This window comes from Carassius carassius, chromosome 43, assembly GCF_963082965.1.
Source record: "Carassius carassius chromosome 43, fCarCar2.1, whole genome shotgun sequence".
NCBI classification, from domain to species: domain Eukaryota; kingdom Metazoa; phylum Chordata; class Actinopteri; order Cypriniformes; family Cyprinidae; genus Carassius; species Carassius carassius.
Genome location: NC_081797.1, coordinates 10,192,777 through 10,211,062, shown reverse-complemented (window position 1 = coordinate 10,211,062; position 18,286 = coordinate 10,192,777). Strand labels below are relative to the sequence as shown.

General features: G+C 36.0%; 3 protein-coding genes across 6 annotated transcripts; 2 read left to right on the top strand and 1 right to left on the bottom strand.

Annotated features, from left to right (window-relative positions):
* Window positions 1-548: 548 nt before the first annotated feature.
* Window positions 549-5,563, bottom strand: LOC132124599 (V-type proton ATPase subunit E 1-like). The gene is made up of 9 exons (XM_059535684.1): window positions 5,375-5,563; window positions 4,676-4,741; window positions 4,484-4,593; window positions 4,352-4,418; window positions 4,161-4,250; window positions 3,768-3,836; window positions 3,571-3,665; window positions 1,791-1,878; window positions 549-1,693 (listed from the first exon to the last, which is right to left on the bottom strand). Exons 1-9 carry the CDS (start codon window positions 5,405-5,407, stop codon window positions 1,631-1,633), a joined length of 681 nt encoding a protein of 226 aa, XP_059391667.1. The 5' UTR covers window positions 5,408-5,563; the 3' UTR covers window positions 549-1,630.
* A 68-nt stretch (window positions 5,564-5,631) lies between these two features.
* cpa2 (carboxypeptidase A2 (pancreatic)) lies at window positions 5,632-9,688 on the top strand. Of its 2 annotated transcripts, XM_059535683.1 has the most exons (12): window positions 5,632-5,988; window positions 6,083-6,330; window positions 6,425-6,506; window positions 6,618-6,752; window positions 6,895-6,993; window positions 7,085-7,186; window positions 7,280-7,381; window positions 7,865-7,984; window positions 8,088-8,184; window positions 8,266-8,465; window positions 8,557-8,641; window positions 9,460-9,688. In XM_059535683.1, exons 2-12 carry the CDS (start codon window positions 6,266-6,268, stop codon window positions 9,645-9,647), a joined length of 1,275 nt encoding a protein of 424 aa, XP_059391666.1. In that variant the 5' UTR covers window positions 5,632-5,988; window positions 6,083-6,265; the 3' UTR covers window positions 9,648-9,688. The 2 variants fall into 2 exon arrangements, with proteins under 2 accessions (XP_059391666.1, XP_059391665.1); XM_059535682.1 differs by having other exon boundaries at window positions 5,632-6,330.
* A 1,110-nt stretch (window positions 9,689-10,798) lies between these two features.
* Window positions 10,799-18,121, top strand: cpa4 (carboxypeptidase A4). Of its 3 annotated transcripts, none has more exons than XM_059536404.1 (11): window positions 10,799-10,953; window positions 11,048-11,132; window positions 11,234-11,368; window positions 11,509-11,607; window positions 11,704-11,805; window positions 11,885-11,986; window positions 12,625-12,744; window positions 12,859-12,955; window positions 13,031-13,230; window positions 13,329-13,413; window positions 13,895-14,313. In XM_059536404.1, exons 1-11 carry the CDS (start codon window positions 10,889-10,891, stop codon window positions 14,080-14,082), a joined length of 1,278 nt encoding a protein of 425 aa, XP_059392387.1. In that variant the 5' UTR covers window positions 10,799-10,888; the 3' UTR covers window positions 14,083-14,313. The 3 variants fall into 3 exon arrangements, with proteins under 3 accessions (XP_059392387.1, XP_059392389.1, XP_059392388.1); XM_059536406.1 differs by lacking the exons at window positions 11,048-11,132; window positions 11,234-11,368; window positions 11,509-11,607; ... (5 more) ...; window positions 13,329-13,413; window positions 13,895-14,313 and adding exons at window positions 15,725-15,806; window positions 15,894-16,028; window positions 16,206-16,304; ... (5 more) ...; window positions 17,726-17,810; window positions 17,893-18,121 and having other exon boundaries at window positions 10,874-10,953; XM_059536405.1 differs by lacking the exons at window positions 10,799-10,953; window positions 11,048-11,132; window positions 11,234-11,368; ... (6 more) ...; window positions 13,329-13,413; window positions 13,895-14,313 and adding exons at window positions 15,477-15,630; window positions 15,725-15,806; window positions 15,894-16,028; ... (6 more) ...; window positions 17,726-17,810; window positions 17,893-18,121.
* The last annotated feature ends 165 nt before the right edge of the window (window positions 18,122-18,286 follow it).

Genomic DNA, 18,286 nt, shown 5'->3' with positions numbered 1-18,286 from the left:
AGATAAAAACTTACAATTACCTTTTACATTTTTTTTTTATTATTCTGTGGCAAAAATGGGCTTCCATAGAGAGGAGACCTGAATCAAAGAAAGGCATCTGTATCATCTAAATGAATGTTTTGGCTTTCTATTGCTGATTACCACCATTTAAACAGCAAAAATTAGCAGAAACTGGGTTTAGCGTTTGCCGACCTATTCTGGCAGCTGCTTTAATTCTCGTCTCTCAGTAAATCTCAGTCTCTACTTGTGAAGAGACTGTTGGACACTGCAGCGGAGGCCTTGTCCTTCTATTACATGTTCCTCTGCGGGACAAAATTCCTTGTAGGTTATATAATGTTGACCTAATATTTTTTAACGCTTCTTTAAATGATTTTGTTGAGTGCACAATAAATTAAAAATCCAACAAAGCCTTATCTTTCCCACTCGCGTTTTTCACTGAAAAATAACAAAATATAAGTACCAGTGGCTTCTTATGTAGAGAAATGATTTTGCTGGAGTTTTGTTTTTTCACATTCGGTAGAAAAAGGTACAATAAAAAAATGTAGAAATTAGATCTTGAATAGTTTAATTATGAGTGTACTTCTGTAAAAAGAAACAACAATAGCAGACAAATGTAAGATATTTCTGTTTCAAGTACAATATTTTAATAATACCTAGAAAGAGATATTTTTTAAACATATGTAGTGGCATATACCTGAAAGACAAGACTTGATTTCTGCGACAAAATAAATATCTCAGAGGTTTCATATTCATATGTTATACTAAATAACTGTAATGAACAACATCTGTATTAAATATGCACGACTGATACAGGCCTCCCTGTTTATTAAATCACTGAAGAGCTTTTGTATTTTAAAGTTTCTTGAAAACATGATCAGAAGTCATTTGATTATGCAAAACATTGTTTGTGCACCACAACTAATGCTAATTTGCATCTAATGTATTTGAGTATTTTTAATGTTTGAGGTATATGTAGCATCTGTCAGATTTCTGACTTGATGTAACCAACTAGCAATGTTTTGTTTATATTGTAATGGGCACAGAAATGCTTAAAATATAAATAAAATATATCTGATTTATTCCTCTGTACTACGATGCAGTTGTACTACAAATGAAAACACACAAACAAGCACAGAGGCATCCATATTTTTTTTAAAGACACTGAATGAGGGTTTCCCCTCTCCAGGGAAAGCCTGATAGGCTGCTAGCTTAGCTAATGGCATTCAAAGCAAAAACAATGTCAATTCCTTAAGAGTGCTTAAAGCTTTTTGTTCAAACAGGCTGAGAAAAGATATCAGGTGTCCACTTTCACTACAGATGACATGATTAACAGAAAGCGCTAAATAAACACTCAAAGGAGAGGTATAAGGTAACATAAGCACACATGATAAGCCTTTAATTTTAAACCACTTTCTTCGGCTTGTTTTTTTCTTTTTTAAAGAAAAACACAAAAGAAAAAGAGAAAGCAAATTATTACTGAAACATGATCAGTTGAATTTCCTGAATTGCAACAGAAACTGACCTTAAAAAAAAAAAAAAACGTCCCATCAAACATTTTTGTCACTTAATCAGGGCTCTTGAATTTCAGCGTTCTCCAAAAAACCACTAAAGCACATTTAGTACCAGAGCATTAGTCCATAAACTTGCGGTTTTGGTTGGCACCAAACAGTTGCACTCTGATCTCAGGCATCATCTGTGAAAACAGAAAAGCCAAGAATATGAGGTCCTGAACAAAACAAACAGCTTTAATCCGGTTTCTTCCTGTTCTACAACGTGATTGGATTCTCTACCTGCTGTGCTAGAAGGTCCAGTCTGCTCTCCAGTGTGTTGGACACCTTGATTTTGCCATCGGCGTTATAGACTTCAACACCTCCTGAGCTGAGGATGCCAAGCATGAACAGTTAACACATCTAATTATGTACAACCCGAATTCCGGAAAAGTTGGGACGTTTTTTAAATTTTAATAAAATGAAAACTAAAGGAATTTCAAATCACATGAGCCAATATTTTATTCACAATAGAACATAGATAACGTAGCAAATGTTTAAACTGAGAAATTTTACACTTTTATCCACTTAATTAGCTCATTTAAAATTTAATGCCTGCTACAGGTCTCAAAAAAGTTGGCACGAGGGCAACAAATGGCTAAAAAAGCAAGCAGTTTTGAAAAGATTCAGCTGGGAGAACATCTAGTGATTAATTAAGTTAATTGATATCAGGTCTGTAACATGATTAGCTATAAAAGCTTTGTCTTAGAGAAGCAGAGTCTCTCAGAAGTAAAGATGGGCAGAGGCTCTCCAATCTGTGAAAGACTGCGTAAAAAAATTGTGGAAAACTTTAAAAACAATGTTCCTCAACGTCAAATTGCAAAGGCTTTGCAAATCTCATCATCTACAGTGCATAACATCATCAAAAGATTCAGAGAAACTGGAGAAATCTCTGTGTGTAAGGGACAAGGCCGGAGACCTTTATTGGATGCCCGTGGTCTTCGGGCTCTCAGACGACACTGCATCACTCATCGGCATGATTGTGTCAATGACATTACTAAATGGGCCCAGGAATACTTTCAGAAACCACTGTCGGTAAACACAATCCGCCGTGCCATCAGCAGATGCCAACTAAAGCTCTATCATGCAAAAAGGAAGCCATATGTGAACATGGTCCAGAAGCGCCGTCGTGTCCTGTGGGCCAAGGCTCATTTAAAATGGACTATTTCAAAGTGGAATAGTGTTTTATGGTCAGACGAGTCCAAATTTGACATTCTTGTTGGAAATCACGGACGCCGTGTCCTCCGGGCTAAAGAGGAGGGAGACCTTCCAGCATGTTATCAGCGTTCAGTTCAAAAGCCAGCATCTCTGATGGTATGGGGGTGCATAAGTGCATACGGTATGGGCAGCTTGCATGTTTTGGAAGGCTCTGTGAATGCTGAAAGGTATATAAAGGTTTTAGAGCAACATATGCTTCCCTCCAAACAACGTCTATTTCAGGGAAGGCCTTGTTTATTTCAGCAGGACAATGCAAAACCACATACTGCAGCTATAACAACAGCATGGCTTCGTCGTAGAAGAGTCCGGGTGCTAACCTGGCCTGCCTGCAGTCCAGATCTTTCACCTATAGAGAACATTTGGCGCATCATTAAACGAAAAATACGTCAAAGACGACCACGAACTCTTCAGCAGCTGGAAATCTATATAAGGCAAGAATGGGACCAAATTCCAACAGCAAAACTCCAGCAACTCATAGCCTCAATGCTCAGACGTCTTCAAACTGTTTTGAAAAGAAAAGGAGATGCTACACCATGGTAAACATGCCCCGTCCCAACTATTTTGAGACCTGTAGCAGAAATCAAAATTGAAATGAGCTAATTTTGTGCATAAAATTGTAAACTTTCTCAGTTTAAACATTTGCTATGTTATCTATGTTCTATTGTGAATAAAATATTGGCTCATGTGATTTGAAAGTATTTTAGTTTTCATTTTATTAAAATTTAAAAAACGTCCCAACTTTTCCGGAATTCGGGTTGTAGAAATAAACCTTTTTAAACAAAACTGAATATAAAAGGGATCTTACATGTTAGGGGACAGGAAGTTGTTTTCGTCAATGCGCACTTCAATATTACTCTTTACTGTGTCTTTGTAGATGGGGATGTTTTTCTTAACAGCAGCCTATCATGAACAGGTATATCAACCTCTTTAAAAATGGAAAAGGTTTGTATAGTTCATATGCATGAATATGATGTTAACAGATTGACGGTAAATATAGCTCACCTGCACCATCGCTACATCTTCCTTTCTGCACCAAACTATAACCTTGGGCTCCAACAGCTGATAAAATCCCTGCCAAGGTAAAAAGAAAAGGTAATAAAACAGCTATTAATAAAAAAATATAATATAATATAGTGAAATATGATTACAATTTAAAAGAAAGGTTTTCTATTTTAATATATTTTAAAATGCAGGTTATTTCTGTGGAGGGAAAGCTGAATTGTTTTAGCATCATTACTCCAGTCTTCAGAAATCGTTCTGGTACGCTGATTTTTTATCTGTTGTATGTAGGAAAGGTTATGCTGCTTAATATTTTTTGGAACCTGTGCTACTTTAAAATTCTTTGAATAAAAAGTTCAAAAGAACAGTATTTATTAAAAGAGGAAATCAGCTGACCTGTAACACCAGCCCCTCCAGCAGTGCTGGGTACTCATTTGGGTTTTTGGCAATGTTGGCCATCCGTTGTTGTGCTTCATTAAGGAGATCCTGCAAAGACAAATCACATGAGGAAGACGAAGGTGAGACTTCTTGCAATTACATAGAAGCATAAACTATAGAACTGTGTCAAATTTAAATAATCATCATACCTTAATCATGTCATCACGCGCTTTGAGTACCTTCAGTCTGGCCTGGTTCATCAAATTTGACATCTGACTGGATTTGAATTGAGACATTATTAAATAATCTCCTGTTACTCATTTAAATAACTTAAAACTCACATTTTCTTCTGCTGTTCAATCTGTTTCTCTTTTTTCTCATAGTACTCCATTATCTTCAACCTCTGAGTCTGTACCAGTCGTCCTTTTTCGATATTAAACTCTTCTTCTGCCTGCAAGCCGTAAGACACATGATGCTCTAGACAAATTCATACCATATTCATGCAGTTCTGCCAATCACTGCATTTACTTTACCTTTGCATCTATTTCTTCTGCCTTCTCATTGGCTTCCTGCTCAATAAAGGCCATCATGTGTTTGATCTGGAGAGATGCAAGGAGATCGGTGTCAATAAAAGAGCAAAGCAAGGTGAAAATACAATGTAAGTGTTTCCAAGCCCCTCTGATCCTCCATTGAGATGATGTAATAAAACAGAAAAAAAATAAAAAATTCCCCATAGTGATGGGGAAATAAGACTGAAAATGTTGCATCAGTGCTGTTGGGAAAGTCCATGGACGTGTGCTGGACAACTGAAGGACAGAGATGTCCTCTTATGGATTCATAATACCAAGCATTTAACGCCCACAAAAATATTAATTAATGTAATCTAGATTTAAGATGGTGCCTTTGTCCTTCTCAAAGTGAATGGAATATAAAGAGTTGTCACGCTACAAGACATTAATGCATTTTATTTATATACCCCTTTCAAAACACTTAACATATAATGCTATGATTAAAGCTGATTTTAAAAGATACGTTTTAAAACGTGATTTAAAAGTAATGAGACAATCACTTTCAAATAATAATAAAAAAAAGTTTATGACAGTTATCTAAATATCAGTGCAGCGTATTCGTGACTTACAACAGACATTTTTATAACTTACACTATCTGATCTGAAATATAATGGTTATTAAATAAACTCTAAACTTAGTTTATGAACTTCTGGTTTTCTTACCTGTTTCTGTACGGCGGCATCGCTGAGCGCCATGGCTGCGATCTGAAGAGAGATTTATCAAAGGAAATATTTAAGACTTACTTACTAAACTAAACGATCCACTACTTTGTTTATATTACAAAAATTTGCAGGTCTAAACTACAGTTCCGCCAAGCGTCATCTTGGAGGGGTCACGTGATTGGGATCACGTGATTGGAAGCCTAGCGTCTGAGTTAAGGCTCCGCCCATTTATCGTTTTCTTGTTTGAGCTTTGACTGCATGAGCTTTGATCTTTTGACTTTTATGACTTATACTGTGTGCGGTAGGTCATTAATTCATTAATAAGTTATAATTGTTAACAACTTTTATTAGACAAAAGGTAATTTTCTCAATGGGAAACCCTGTTGGACCACATGCTATGTCTCCTAGTACCCTACTTTTGTAGACATATATTTCTGAATGACTTTTTTAAAAGCTAGCGTTTGATTATCATTGTTTGCACATTTAAAAAATTGATTAAATTCAAGTAATGCTAAATATATTTCACTTTAAGACTAAGTAAATTAGCGGATAAGTTACCCAGATAATCTCTCATCTTGACCTTTCGGCCTTGACATGAGCAGCTCTGAAGAGTAGTATCTTCCACTCTTGCTTTATACACGCTGTAAAGTGGATTTCATGTGAGTTTAGACTTTTCTTTGTCCCTCTTCTTCCTATTTTTTCACTGAGAAACACAAAGCAATGCACACCTGGAGCAGATACACATACAAAAGTTGGCTGCATCAGGTGACAAAAGTCACATTAAGCTGCATCAGCACTAATATTACTGAGAACTCAACATATGTCTATGAGTGTATAAGAGCTGCTCTAAATGAAAGAGACCAGTGGTGATAATTCCCAGAAAAGGAGAACATGAGACTCTATCTAGCAATCTTTGCGCTCTTGGCAGCAGTTCACTGCGAGGAGCTCTTTAATGGGTAAGTTCAGATACTTTTTTATTCTTTTATGACTTATTACCATATCAGCCTTGTTTCTTGTTTGTAATGTGATTTTTATTTTCTTTCTTAATAGAGATCAAGTTTTCAGAATCCATGCAGAATCTGAAAGCCATGTTCATGCTTTGAAGGAGCTAGAAAGGGACGTGGATTCTGGGGTACCTGTTAAATGCCTGCTGTGACATGTTTTAATTTTTATTTGATCATATTTGTACAATATGACCTGGAAATCTCTCAGATTGTGGAATATGTATTATGTGATCCTCTAGCTGGATTTCTGGACTCATGCCGTCTCTACTGAGCAACCTGTTGACATCCGTGTGCCTCACTCCAGTCTGTATGCTCTCAAGGACTTCCTCAAGAAAAACAACATCCCTTTCACTGTCATAATCAACAATGTGCAAGTGAGTTATTTATGGAAATCTATACACAAAATAACATTATTAGCTTTTGTGCAATTTGTAGAATTATCAGCAATTAATTATAATCCTATGCATTTCAATAGTTGTGATTTTTCAGTAATACACAACTTTTTCTGTTTCTCAGGAACTTTTGGTCAGAGAGAGAGAAGAAATGGTTCGCAATGCAGAAGTGGAACGCCAGACAAAGATCTTCAACTTTGCTGCTTATCATGACCTGGAGACTGTAAGTACATCAACTGACTTTTGCAAAAATCCATGTACAACCATATTTATAATCCTAACAAAACATCTGAATTTCTTTTTATTCCTTTCAGATTTACAATTTTATGGACACCCTTGTTGCAAGTCACTCTAACTTGATCTCTAAAGTGAATATTGGCAGCACTTATGAGAACCGTCCTATGTATGTCTTGAAGGTAAACAGATGATATACTTATATATAACTCTGATTACAGACTGATATCTATGTATCACTACCTGATTTTTTTGTATATTTACACTGCATCCAGTTCAGCACTGGTGGAGAGAAAAAACCTGCAATCTGGATTGATGCTGGAATGCATGCGAGGGAGTGGATTTCTCACGCTACTGCAGTGTGGCTCGCTGACAGAGTGAGTGAGACTGGTGAAAAATTCTAGCTTTAGACGTTGTTTTAGCCTGTTTGTTATAGTTCATTCAGAGCTGTTATCTTATTTTTCTTTTCTTACAAGAAAAGATGATTTTTGCCAGCACATTTAGTTTAAGTAGTTCACTTGCTATTACGGTATACATGAGCTCCATTAAAAAAAAAAAAAATAAATAAAAAAAATTCTGCAACGGTGTTTAAGATGCCAACTGTCAGGTAAAAGGTCCATTAATTAATGGATGCTTAGAGATTCTTTTTAACAGTATTTGATTTAATTTAATTTTTTTATTTTAATGGTACATGCAGTAACAAGATATTTTATTGTTTAATATTTCATTTATTTTGACATTTTCCAGAAAGAGAGCTCATGTGCAGCCGCACTGAACTCTTATTAAATTTTATGTACTTTTATGTACATTTTTAATTTTATTATTATCTTTTTAACATGCTGAACTTTTTGACTCTGTAGATTGCCACAGACTTTAAGGAAAACCGTGCCCCTGTGCCCAGTATCATCAGTCAAATGGATATTTACTTGATGATTGTGGCCAATCCTGATGGATATCTCTTTACTCACCGCTCTCCCAATGTAAGCAGCCATTCACTGGTTTACCTATAAAGCACAAATAAATATTTAGAAGCATTTTATACGCTTTTGTGATTGCATATATGTCTAATTAATATTACCTTAGGAGTTTTACCGTTTGTGGCGTAAGAGCCGGTCTGCAACCTCTAACCCCAAATGCAACGGTGTCGACCTCAACAGAAACTGGGATGCTGAATTTGGTGGTAAATAAATATTTTTTTTTCCTCTTGCTCCAGCATATCCGAATTACTTTGCTTGATAAAATGTGTCTACATTTTCTCCAGGTCCTGGAGCAAGCGATGACCCCTGCGCTGAAGACTACCGTGGTCCTTCTGCGCAATCTGAGATTGAAGTGAAAAACATTGCAGATTTGATCATGAGCCACGGCAACTTCAAATCCTTCATGACCCTTCACTCTTACAAGCAGCTCTTAATGTATCCGTATGGTTACAGTGGCAACGATGCTCCTGACCGGACTGAACTGGTAAAAAATCTACTCCAATAAACCTTCTTGGCTTTCTGAACCTTGTCTGTTTTATGATCTGACAGTGTTATTTTTTGTGTGTTTTTTCTAGCATGATGTGGCCACACAGGCAAGCAAAGCCCTCAATTCCTGGCATGGCACCATTTATAAAGTTGGAAGCATCTTCCACATTATTGGTATGTGGATTTGTTTTAACCACTTACCAAGACATGGAATATCACATTTAAAAGTAAAGGTTACAAAAGAGCATTTTGCAGTAATGAGAATGATTTTTTTTTTAGGGATTTTAATAATCTAAACAATCTTAATAGTTCTAAAAAATCTTTAGGGTTCTTCGGATGTCGGATGAAAAGGTTCCATAGATGTTAAAGGTTCTTCACAGAACTATTGATGCCAGCGAAGAACCTTTGTTTTTATTTGTCTGTGTTCTAAACTATGCATGGTTTTGTCATTGGTTTACATTACACTGAATGCATTTTAGTTTAAATTGCATTCAGTGACCATATTTGGCAAGATTTATGATCATCATAATCATGATTAATAATCCATTCATATTTTCTCATTCAAACTCTATTTAGCTACAGCCTGTTATCCACTTTGGTTTTAAAATTATTTGTTAAAATAAAACAGTAAAGCATGCTTGATTAGACAACAGTGTGCTATATTAATCAATACTTACTGAAGCATTCAAGATCTTGAAAACTTTGTCCATGCAAAACAACAAGTAAAGCACATTCACACTCGGACAAAATGGTACAAAAGTTGGCGGTACTCTTTCAAATGGTACTAATATGTACCTTAAACAGAAGAGTTTACTTGAACATGAAAATGTAACAGTTTAATCAACCTCAGGCCATTGAAGATGTTGATGAGTTTGTTACTTTGTCGGTTTGTTTATGATAGAATGTGTTGATTTGAAAGATCAATTTGCATGAAAAGACTTAATAGTTTTTAAAAAGTGGTCTCAGTATCGCAAAATGCATGTTCTTTTCAGAACCAGCTAGTGGTGCAAGTGTTGACTGGGCGTACCAACGTGGCATCAAATATTCTTTTGCTTTTGAGTTGCGTGACACTGGTGAATATGGATTCCTCCTGCCTGCTGACCAGATTGTTTCCACTGCAAGGGAGACGTGGTATGCTCTCAGATACATTATGCAATATGTTTGTGATCACCCTTACTGAGCGAAATGTAATGAAACTTCAATAAAGATCTCAGAGAATGCCTGAAATGTGTCATTTGATATATTGCGCTTCAGCAATGTCCAAAATGCCTTGATTCGGTTTTGACAGAGGTCAGAATTTCTATCCAGTCCTTTATCTTTATTCACCATGCAAACAAATTCTTCAAATACTTTTTATAATGGTTAGTGTTGAAATTTCTGAATAATTTTTATAGCAGTTTACATAAAGAATAAAAAAAAATCTATATTTTTATGTCAAATTTGCTGTTTTGTCTTGTTCAACCTCAACAGTCTTTTTGGCAACCCTTAGAAAGGTTAGCTATACCTATTATCTTATAAGAAGTGTTATAAGACGAGTAGGTTAAGTGATTGTGCATCACTGGTGTCATTCCCTTCTCCCTCTCATTAGAGAGCATGCTTGCTATGTGTTTTTATGTTCAGCCAGTCCCTCATTGTCTCTGTATGTCGCCCGCCCATAGAGTAGGGTTTACCATCGAGAGGTCTAGCATACTTTCATCAGCATTTTAAAGTGTCATAGTTATCAGGAAGTGGTTGTGTCTCAGCTGACACCGTTATTACAGAAGGAAAAAAGAGATATACATACCATTTCCACACCCAGTTAACTTTCCCAATTTATTCCAATTAATCGAGCCTGCTGTGGATTAATTTGTTTCAAACGTGTTAATGAATAACACTGAATGACTGAGAATGACTGAGAGTTTTCTTTTTGAATTGAGGTATTTCTCGTCCCTTATCCCAATTTTGTTTGTATATCTTTCCATTTATTAAGTTATACTCTTTTGTGTATTTGAACCAAGTAATGGGTCTCCCCATCCCTCATTTGTCATGGAATTGGTCATTTCTATGTCACCTGATGTAACGGATCCCTCCCTATAGGGAAAGGATCCAAGTGTTCATTTCCTTTTGACCAACCAACACACACACACACACACACACACACACACACACACACACATATATATATATATATAATTATTTTTTTTTTTTTTTTACACAATGCACAAGAGGAAAGGGCCTCACACTTTTCAGTTGACTTTACAACTCAGGCCTCAACCTAGAGTAGTTCTCTGAATATATTAAAGGAAGTCCAAGGGTGTTACTTAAGTATGCAAGTCATCATATGGTTAGAAGAGCTGTAAAAGGATAAAACTTAAATGACTTCTGAGTGTCAAAGAGCTGCTTTACATTAAAGAGACCTAGAGTAGAGATAATTCCCAGAACATGAGACTCTATCTCGCAGTCTTTGCGCTCTTGGCAGCAGTTCACTGCGAGGAGCTCTTTAATGGGTAAGTTCAGATACTTTTCCTTCTTTTATGACTTATTACCATATCAGCCTTGTTTCTTGTTTGTAATGTCTAATTGTCTTTTTTTCTTTCTTAGTAGAGACCAGGTTCTCAGAATTAATGCAGAATCTAAAAACCACATTCAGATTTTGAAAAAGCTGGAAAGGGACGTGGATTCTGGGGTACCTGTTAAATCCCTACTTCAACTTTCGTTTGATCATATTTGTGCAACATGACCTGGAAATCTCTCAGATTGTGGAATATGTATTATGTGATCCTCTAGCTGGATTTCTGGACTCATGCCGTCTCTACTGAGCAACCTGTTGACATCCGTGTGCCTCACTCCAGTCTGTATGCTCTAAAGGACTTCCTCAAGAAAAACAACATCCCTTTCACTGTCATAATCAACAATGTGCAAGTGAGTTATTTATGGAAATCTATACACAAAATAACATTATTAAACTACACAATTTGTAGAATTATCAGCGATTAATTATAATCCTATGCATTTCAATAGTTGTGATTTTTCAGTAATACATCACTTTTTCTGTTTCTCAGGAACTTTTGGACAGAGAGAGAGAAGAAATGGTTCGCAATGCAGAAGTGGAACGCCAGACAAAGATCTTCAACTTTGCTGCTTATCATGACCTGGAGACTGTAAGTACATCGACAACAACAACAAAAAACATGCACAACAATATTTCTAACCTTAGGACCTCTGATTTTCTTTTTTTTTTTTGTTACTCCTTTCAGATTTACAATTTTATGGACACCCTTGTTGCAAGTCACTCTAACTTGATCTCTAAAGTGAATATTGGCAGCACTTATGAGAACCGTCCTATGTATGTCTTGAAGGTAAACGGATGATATGCATAAAAAACTGGGATATCTACATACCACTGCCTGATTTGTTAAATATTTACAATGCACCCAGTTCAGCACTGGTGGAGAGAAAAAACCTGCGATCTGGATTGATGCTGGAATGCATGCGAGGGAGTGGATTTCTCACGCTACTGCAGTGTGGCTCGCTGACAGAGTGAGTGAGACTGGTGAAAAATTCTAGCTTTAGATGTTGTTTCAAATTTTTTTGTCAGTACAACCAGAGCTGTTTTCTTGTTTTGTTAAACTATTGTGGTAAATATAAGAGCGTAAGACTATATTTTTGTTTTCTGATGGAAAAGATTAATTTTGTAGATCACATGCCATTGCACATTAACTCTATTTTTTTTATAGATGCCTATTATTAGGAAAATGTTCCTTAGTAATTAAATGGATGCTTAGAGATTCTTTTTAGCAAGATTCTTTTTCCCTTTTATGCACTTTTTTTTCTAATTTTCAGCAAATAGCTACTACCAATGAACTTTTACCAAAATCTTTTATTATTATTATTTTTTAATATTTAGTTTCATTTATTTTATTTTAAGTAAAGGCAGCTTGTGCAGCAGCAATGAACTCTGAAACTAGTTTATAGTAGCATTCGTGACTGTTTAGTGTTTGAACATTGGGCCAATGTGCTGACAAATCAAGTACAGAGTAACAAGTTGCTAAAATAGTCTCAAGAAAATGACAAATTCAGCCAAATCTGAAAGAAGAAAAAATAGTTCCTCTGAGGTGATTGAATAAAATAAAGCTATAAAACCAGTCTTTTACATTCTGAACTTTCTGACTCTGTAGATTGCCACAGACTTTAAGAAAAACCGTGCCCCTGTGCCCAGTATCCTCAGTCAAATGGATATTTACTTGATGATTGTGGCCAATCCTGATGGATATGTCTTCACCCACCTCTCTTTCAGTGTAAGCAGCCATTCACTGGTTTGCCTAAAGCACAAATAAATGTTTATTAACATTTTATAAGCTTTTAATATTGCATATATTGATAAAGATTATTACTAATTAACATTACCTCAGCCGATTAACCGTTTCTGGCGTAAGAATCGGTCTGCGACCTCTAGCCCCAAATGCAACGGTGTTGACCTCAACAGAAACTGGGATGCTGAATTTGGTGGTAAATTTTCCTTTTCTTTTGTTGCAACAGATCCGAATTACTTCACTTTATTAAATGTGTCTACATTTTCACCAGGTCCTGGAGCAAGCGATGACCCCTGCGCTGAAGACTACCGTGGTCCTTTTGCGCAATCTGAGTTTGAAGTGAAAAACATTGCAAAATTCATCACGAGCCACAGCAACTTCAAATCCTTCATGACCCTTCACTCTTACATGCAGCTCTTGATGTATCCGTATGGCTACATCGGCATAGATGCTCTTGACTGGCCGGAACTGGTAAAAATAATCTACTCCCATAAACCTCTCTAGTCTTCTTCTGGATCTTGTCTGTTTTATGATCTCACAGTGATAATTTTTGTGTGTGTTTTTTCTAGCATGATGTGGCCACAAAGGCAAAAATAGCCCTCTATTCCTTGCATGGCACCGTTTATAAAGTTGGAAGCATCTTCCACAAGATTGGTAAGTAGATTATGGAAGTGGTTATATTTTACCAAGACATGGAATTTCATATTTAACAATATAGATAGTTTTTGCATCATGTTTTCGATGCCATAGAAGAACTGTTTGAGGTTTTTCAGAGAATCAGTGAACACTACACTAAATACATTTTAGTACAAATTGCATTCAGTAACCAAATTACGAGTCCATAATCCATAACTCTTTCTCCAAAGCAAATTTTAATTTAGGGTAAACCATTCCCAATTTAGGGGTAAATAAGATACAGAGATGTACCTTTTGCCACTCCTGTGACAGCTTTTTTATACTGTTGTGTTTTGAAGAAAAGTGTCTTAAAATGTTTGATTTACAGATCATATTTTGAAAGCCATATGCTACACAGTAACTGTATGCCATTCTTGTTTTGTAAAACTGTTGTGATATCTATGTAATATCCAGACATTAAAGGTTGTCCCAGCATTGTAAAATTCACATTTCATTTCAGATCAAGCTAGTGGTGCAAGTCTTGACTGGGCTTATCTACGTGGCATCAAATATTCTTTTGCTTTTGATTTGCGTGACACTGGTGAATATGGATTCCTCCTGCCTGCTGACCAGATCGTCCCCACTGCAAAGGAGACGTGGTTTGCTATCAAATACATTATGAAATATGTTTGTGATCACCCTTACTGAGAAAAATGTACTAATACATCAGTAGAGGTACCAGAGGATATATGCTATGAAACGTGTGTCGTTTCAGATATGACGCTTCAGTGTTTTCCAAAGAACTCAGTTTTGATAGAGTTCTGTTATATCCCAAATCCCATCTCTTCAGGAATTTTTTTTTTTTTTGCAATTTTCTCAGGTCCATTTTGTGATGGTCAGTGTTCATGTTTATAAAATAACTTTTATGGCAGTTTATGTATTTGTTTAAAAATAATAATAATAATTAATAATTTTTTGGGGTCAAATATTTTGCAATTTTGCATGTGCAATTTCAAAAGTCTTTTGGCGCCTCTTAGAATGACTACCCATGAATTGTCTTGATGTTTTAAGCAGTTTAAACACAAAATAAAATGTCTCTGATTTATTTGTGATGTCTAAATCTATAATAGACTAACAAATAATATGACCAGTAGGTTGATGCACCATCCAAAACTGGTCTTGAAGAGATAGTTCACTGTAAATGACAATTCTGTCATTATTTACTCTCACCCACGTTGTTATAAAACAGTATGACATTCTTTTCTTCTAAAGAAAACAGGGGTAAAAAAAATTTCCATTTTATCCTTTAAAGGATAGCAATAAGCAACTGAATTATAACTAACATTGTTTGAAAATGCTAAAGAAAAATGTATACACACATAAAAGTAAAAAAAACACATACTTTTAAGATGGAAGCTTTTTGTTTTGACTTTCTTTGAGGGTTTTTAAGTGTTAAAACCTTCCATAATTGTGTTGTTTTCCCCATACTCTAATTCTAAATCCATTTGAGCAGTTCTTCTCCTCCTGGTTTTTGACAACAGCCACACAGACAAACTATTTTGAAAATAAAATCTAGTGTATACTGTACATTATTCTGCAACAAATTGAAGGATCAAAGCCTGAGCATGTGTGGTTCTTGCAGTACTTTAAGACACAATGATTTGTGTTTTGCAAATCCAGCAACTTTTTTTTTTATACCACTCATGTAATGGCCAGTGTTGGGTAAATTTACTTTTAAAAGTAATGCATTACAATATTGAGTTATTCTCTAAAAAACGAATTACGTTACTTAGTTACGTTTTGTGGAAAGTAATGTATTATATTACTTTGAGTTACTTTTTAAATCGGAGCAGGGCTTGCTTGTTTGTTTTGATATAAAACGATAAACAAAAATGTATGTAACTTTTAGTATGGTTGAATTGGATCATAGAATGTCAGTATTAAAGACATTGGTTAATAAAATGGGATTAAATAAATGGCTTTTGAATGGTTTCACACCTATTTTAGAAGCCCTGAGAAATTTGAAGCAATGTTCACCTGGAAAAGTTACACACTTGTTGTTGCATAATAATCAGATCAACCTGCATCAGCAGTGATATTACTGAGAACTCAAACATATGCCTCTGAGTATATAAAAGCAGCTCTTCCTGAAAGAGACCTACAGTAGAGATCATTCCCAGAACAGGAGAACATGAGACTCTATCTAGCAGTTTTTGCGCTCTTGGCAGCAGTTCACTGCGAGGAGCTCTTTAATGGGTAAGTTCAGATACTATTTTTTCTTAAGTGGATTACTATGTTAGCCTTGTTTCTTGTTCATAATGTATAATCGTCTTATTTTCTTTCTTAATAGAGACCAAGTTCTCAGAATCCATGCCGAATCTGAAAGCCACATTCATGCCTTGAAGGAGCTGGAAGAGGACGTGGAATCTGGGGTATGACTGTTATATCCGCTGACATATTTCAGTTTTCACTTGAACACTGACAGTTTTTATTGCATATATGTATGAATGATCCTCTAGCTGGATTTCTGGACTCATGGGTTCTCAACTGAACGGCCTGTTGACATCCATGTGCCTCAGTCCAGTCTGTATGCTGTCAAGGACTTTCTCAAGAAAAACAACCTCCCTTTCACTGTCATGATCAACAATGTGCAGGTGAGTAAAACACAGATCAAAAACCTGAACTGAAATGATCAGCCTGTGCAAAATGTATCAATCAAATCAATATCACTGGAAATTACAAAGCTATTTCGAATTTTCATTTTGTCCCAGAATATAAGCTGTGAATAACGCAAATAAAACTGTAGCATACCATGTTTTTCTGTGTTTCAGGATCTTTTGGACAAGGAGAAAGCAGAGATGGTTGGCAATGCAAAGATGGAGCGCAGCACCAAGAGTTTCAACTTTGCTGCTTATCATGACCTGGAGACTGTACGTACATGGACTAGAATTTTTTTAGCATTATATAAAAAAGATGACAAGCTTTTCTAAACATTAACAAATGTCTTAATGTTTTATTCACTTCAGCTATACAGTTTTATGGACACTCTTGTTGCAAGTCACCCTAACCTGATCTCCAAAGTGCACATTGGCAACTCCTATGAGAATCGTCCCATGTATGCCCTGAAGGTAAGTTCTGGTACAGTGCAGATTATGTGATTGTGAACACGGGTTTTGTTTAATCTATTTACACTGATTCCAGTTCAGCACAGGTGGTGTGAGTAGACCAGCGATCTGGGTTGATGCTGGAATCCACTCCAGGGAGTGGGTTACTCAGGCTTCTGCTGCATGGATCGCCAACAAGGTAAGATTAATTAAAAAATGTGATAAAAAAATATATTTTTCAGTTTGTGGAATAATGGTCTTTTCTGCTTTAGATTGCATCAGACTATGGGGTTGATCCCTCCGTGACCTCTGTCCTTGGTCAAATGGACATCTACTTGATGATTGTGACTAACCCTGATGGATATGTTTTTACTCACACAAATGTAGGTCACCTGCTGGTGAACTAACTTGTTGGTAGCGTTTTGTTTTAGTAAATATCCAGGCTCCTGAGCAATCACACCCACATTGTATTGAAGCCAAAATAAATTTACTATTAATGTACCATAAAAAAGTAGGTTATTAAATACATTTTTTATTTTAAATGTTTTTCTAAGATAAACATTAAATTAATCTTAATCTTAATAAGGATTAAATACTTTAGTAAGAAGTGGTACCCAAAAAAAATCAAATTCTGAGATCTTGACATGCACATTTTTAAGACCTTTCATACATTAATCATTGTTCCAAAAATCACTCAATGTAACGTTCAGAAACATGCAGCGAACATGCATTAAAATGTTCTCTACATTCAGAACCGTATGTGGCGTAAAACTCGCTCCGTGAACTCTGGCTCCTCCTGCCGTGGTGCTGATCCCAACAGGAACTGGGATGCTGGTTTTGGTGGTATGTAGATATCATCATTGTCTTGTTGCAATAGTACACAATATACAGTAACTGTAGACATGTTCTGCCAGGTCCCGGAGCCAGCAAAGACCCCTGTTCCGACTCCTACCATGGGCCCTATGCCAACTCTGAGGTCGAAGTGAAAAACGTTGTTGACCTCATCACGGGCCACGGCAATTTCAAATCCTTCATCTCCATGCACTCTTACTCCCAACTCTTAATGTATCCCTATGGTTACACATGCACAGACGTTCCTGACAAATCTGAGCTTGTAAGACAAGTCATATCCATTTACATTTTTTATAATCTGGTCTGTCTTATATCATCGCATTTTCAGATGTGTTTATTATTTATTTTTGTAATTTCTTGTTAATATTTTGTGTTGTTGTTTTCATTTATTGTAGCATTCTGTGGGTACAGCTGCGATCGAAGAACTCACCTCCCTCTATAACACCAGATACCAAGTTGGAAGCATCTGTAAAATTATCTGTAAGTAGACTGCATGCTCTGTTTGAGTGCCAATGGCTTTTGACTGTTTTCTGATTGTGATACTGGCCTGTTATATTTACAGACCAAGCAAGTGGTGGAAGCATCGATTGGACCTACAATATTGGCATCAAATATTCCTTTGCCTTTGAGTTGCGTGATACAGGCTTCTACGGTTTCCTGCTGCCTGCCAACCAGATCGTCCCCACTGCAGAGGAGACCTGGCTCGGTCTCAAATACATTATGCAATATGTTCGTAATCACCCTTATTGAGAGAAATGTATTGAAGGTTCAATAAATGTCTCTGACACCTTTTTCTGGAATAGTTATTTTGAATAAAAACATTAAAACATGTTTTGGTGACAAAATATTACCCTTTCACAATTATTTTATTACTATTTTACCTCGGAGTATAGTTTTAAAAATGCATTGATTTATTTTATTTTATGTTTTAAATCAAAAACGTATTTTATGATTTA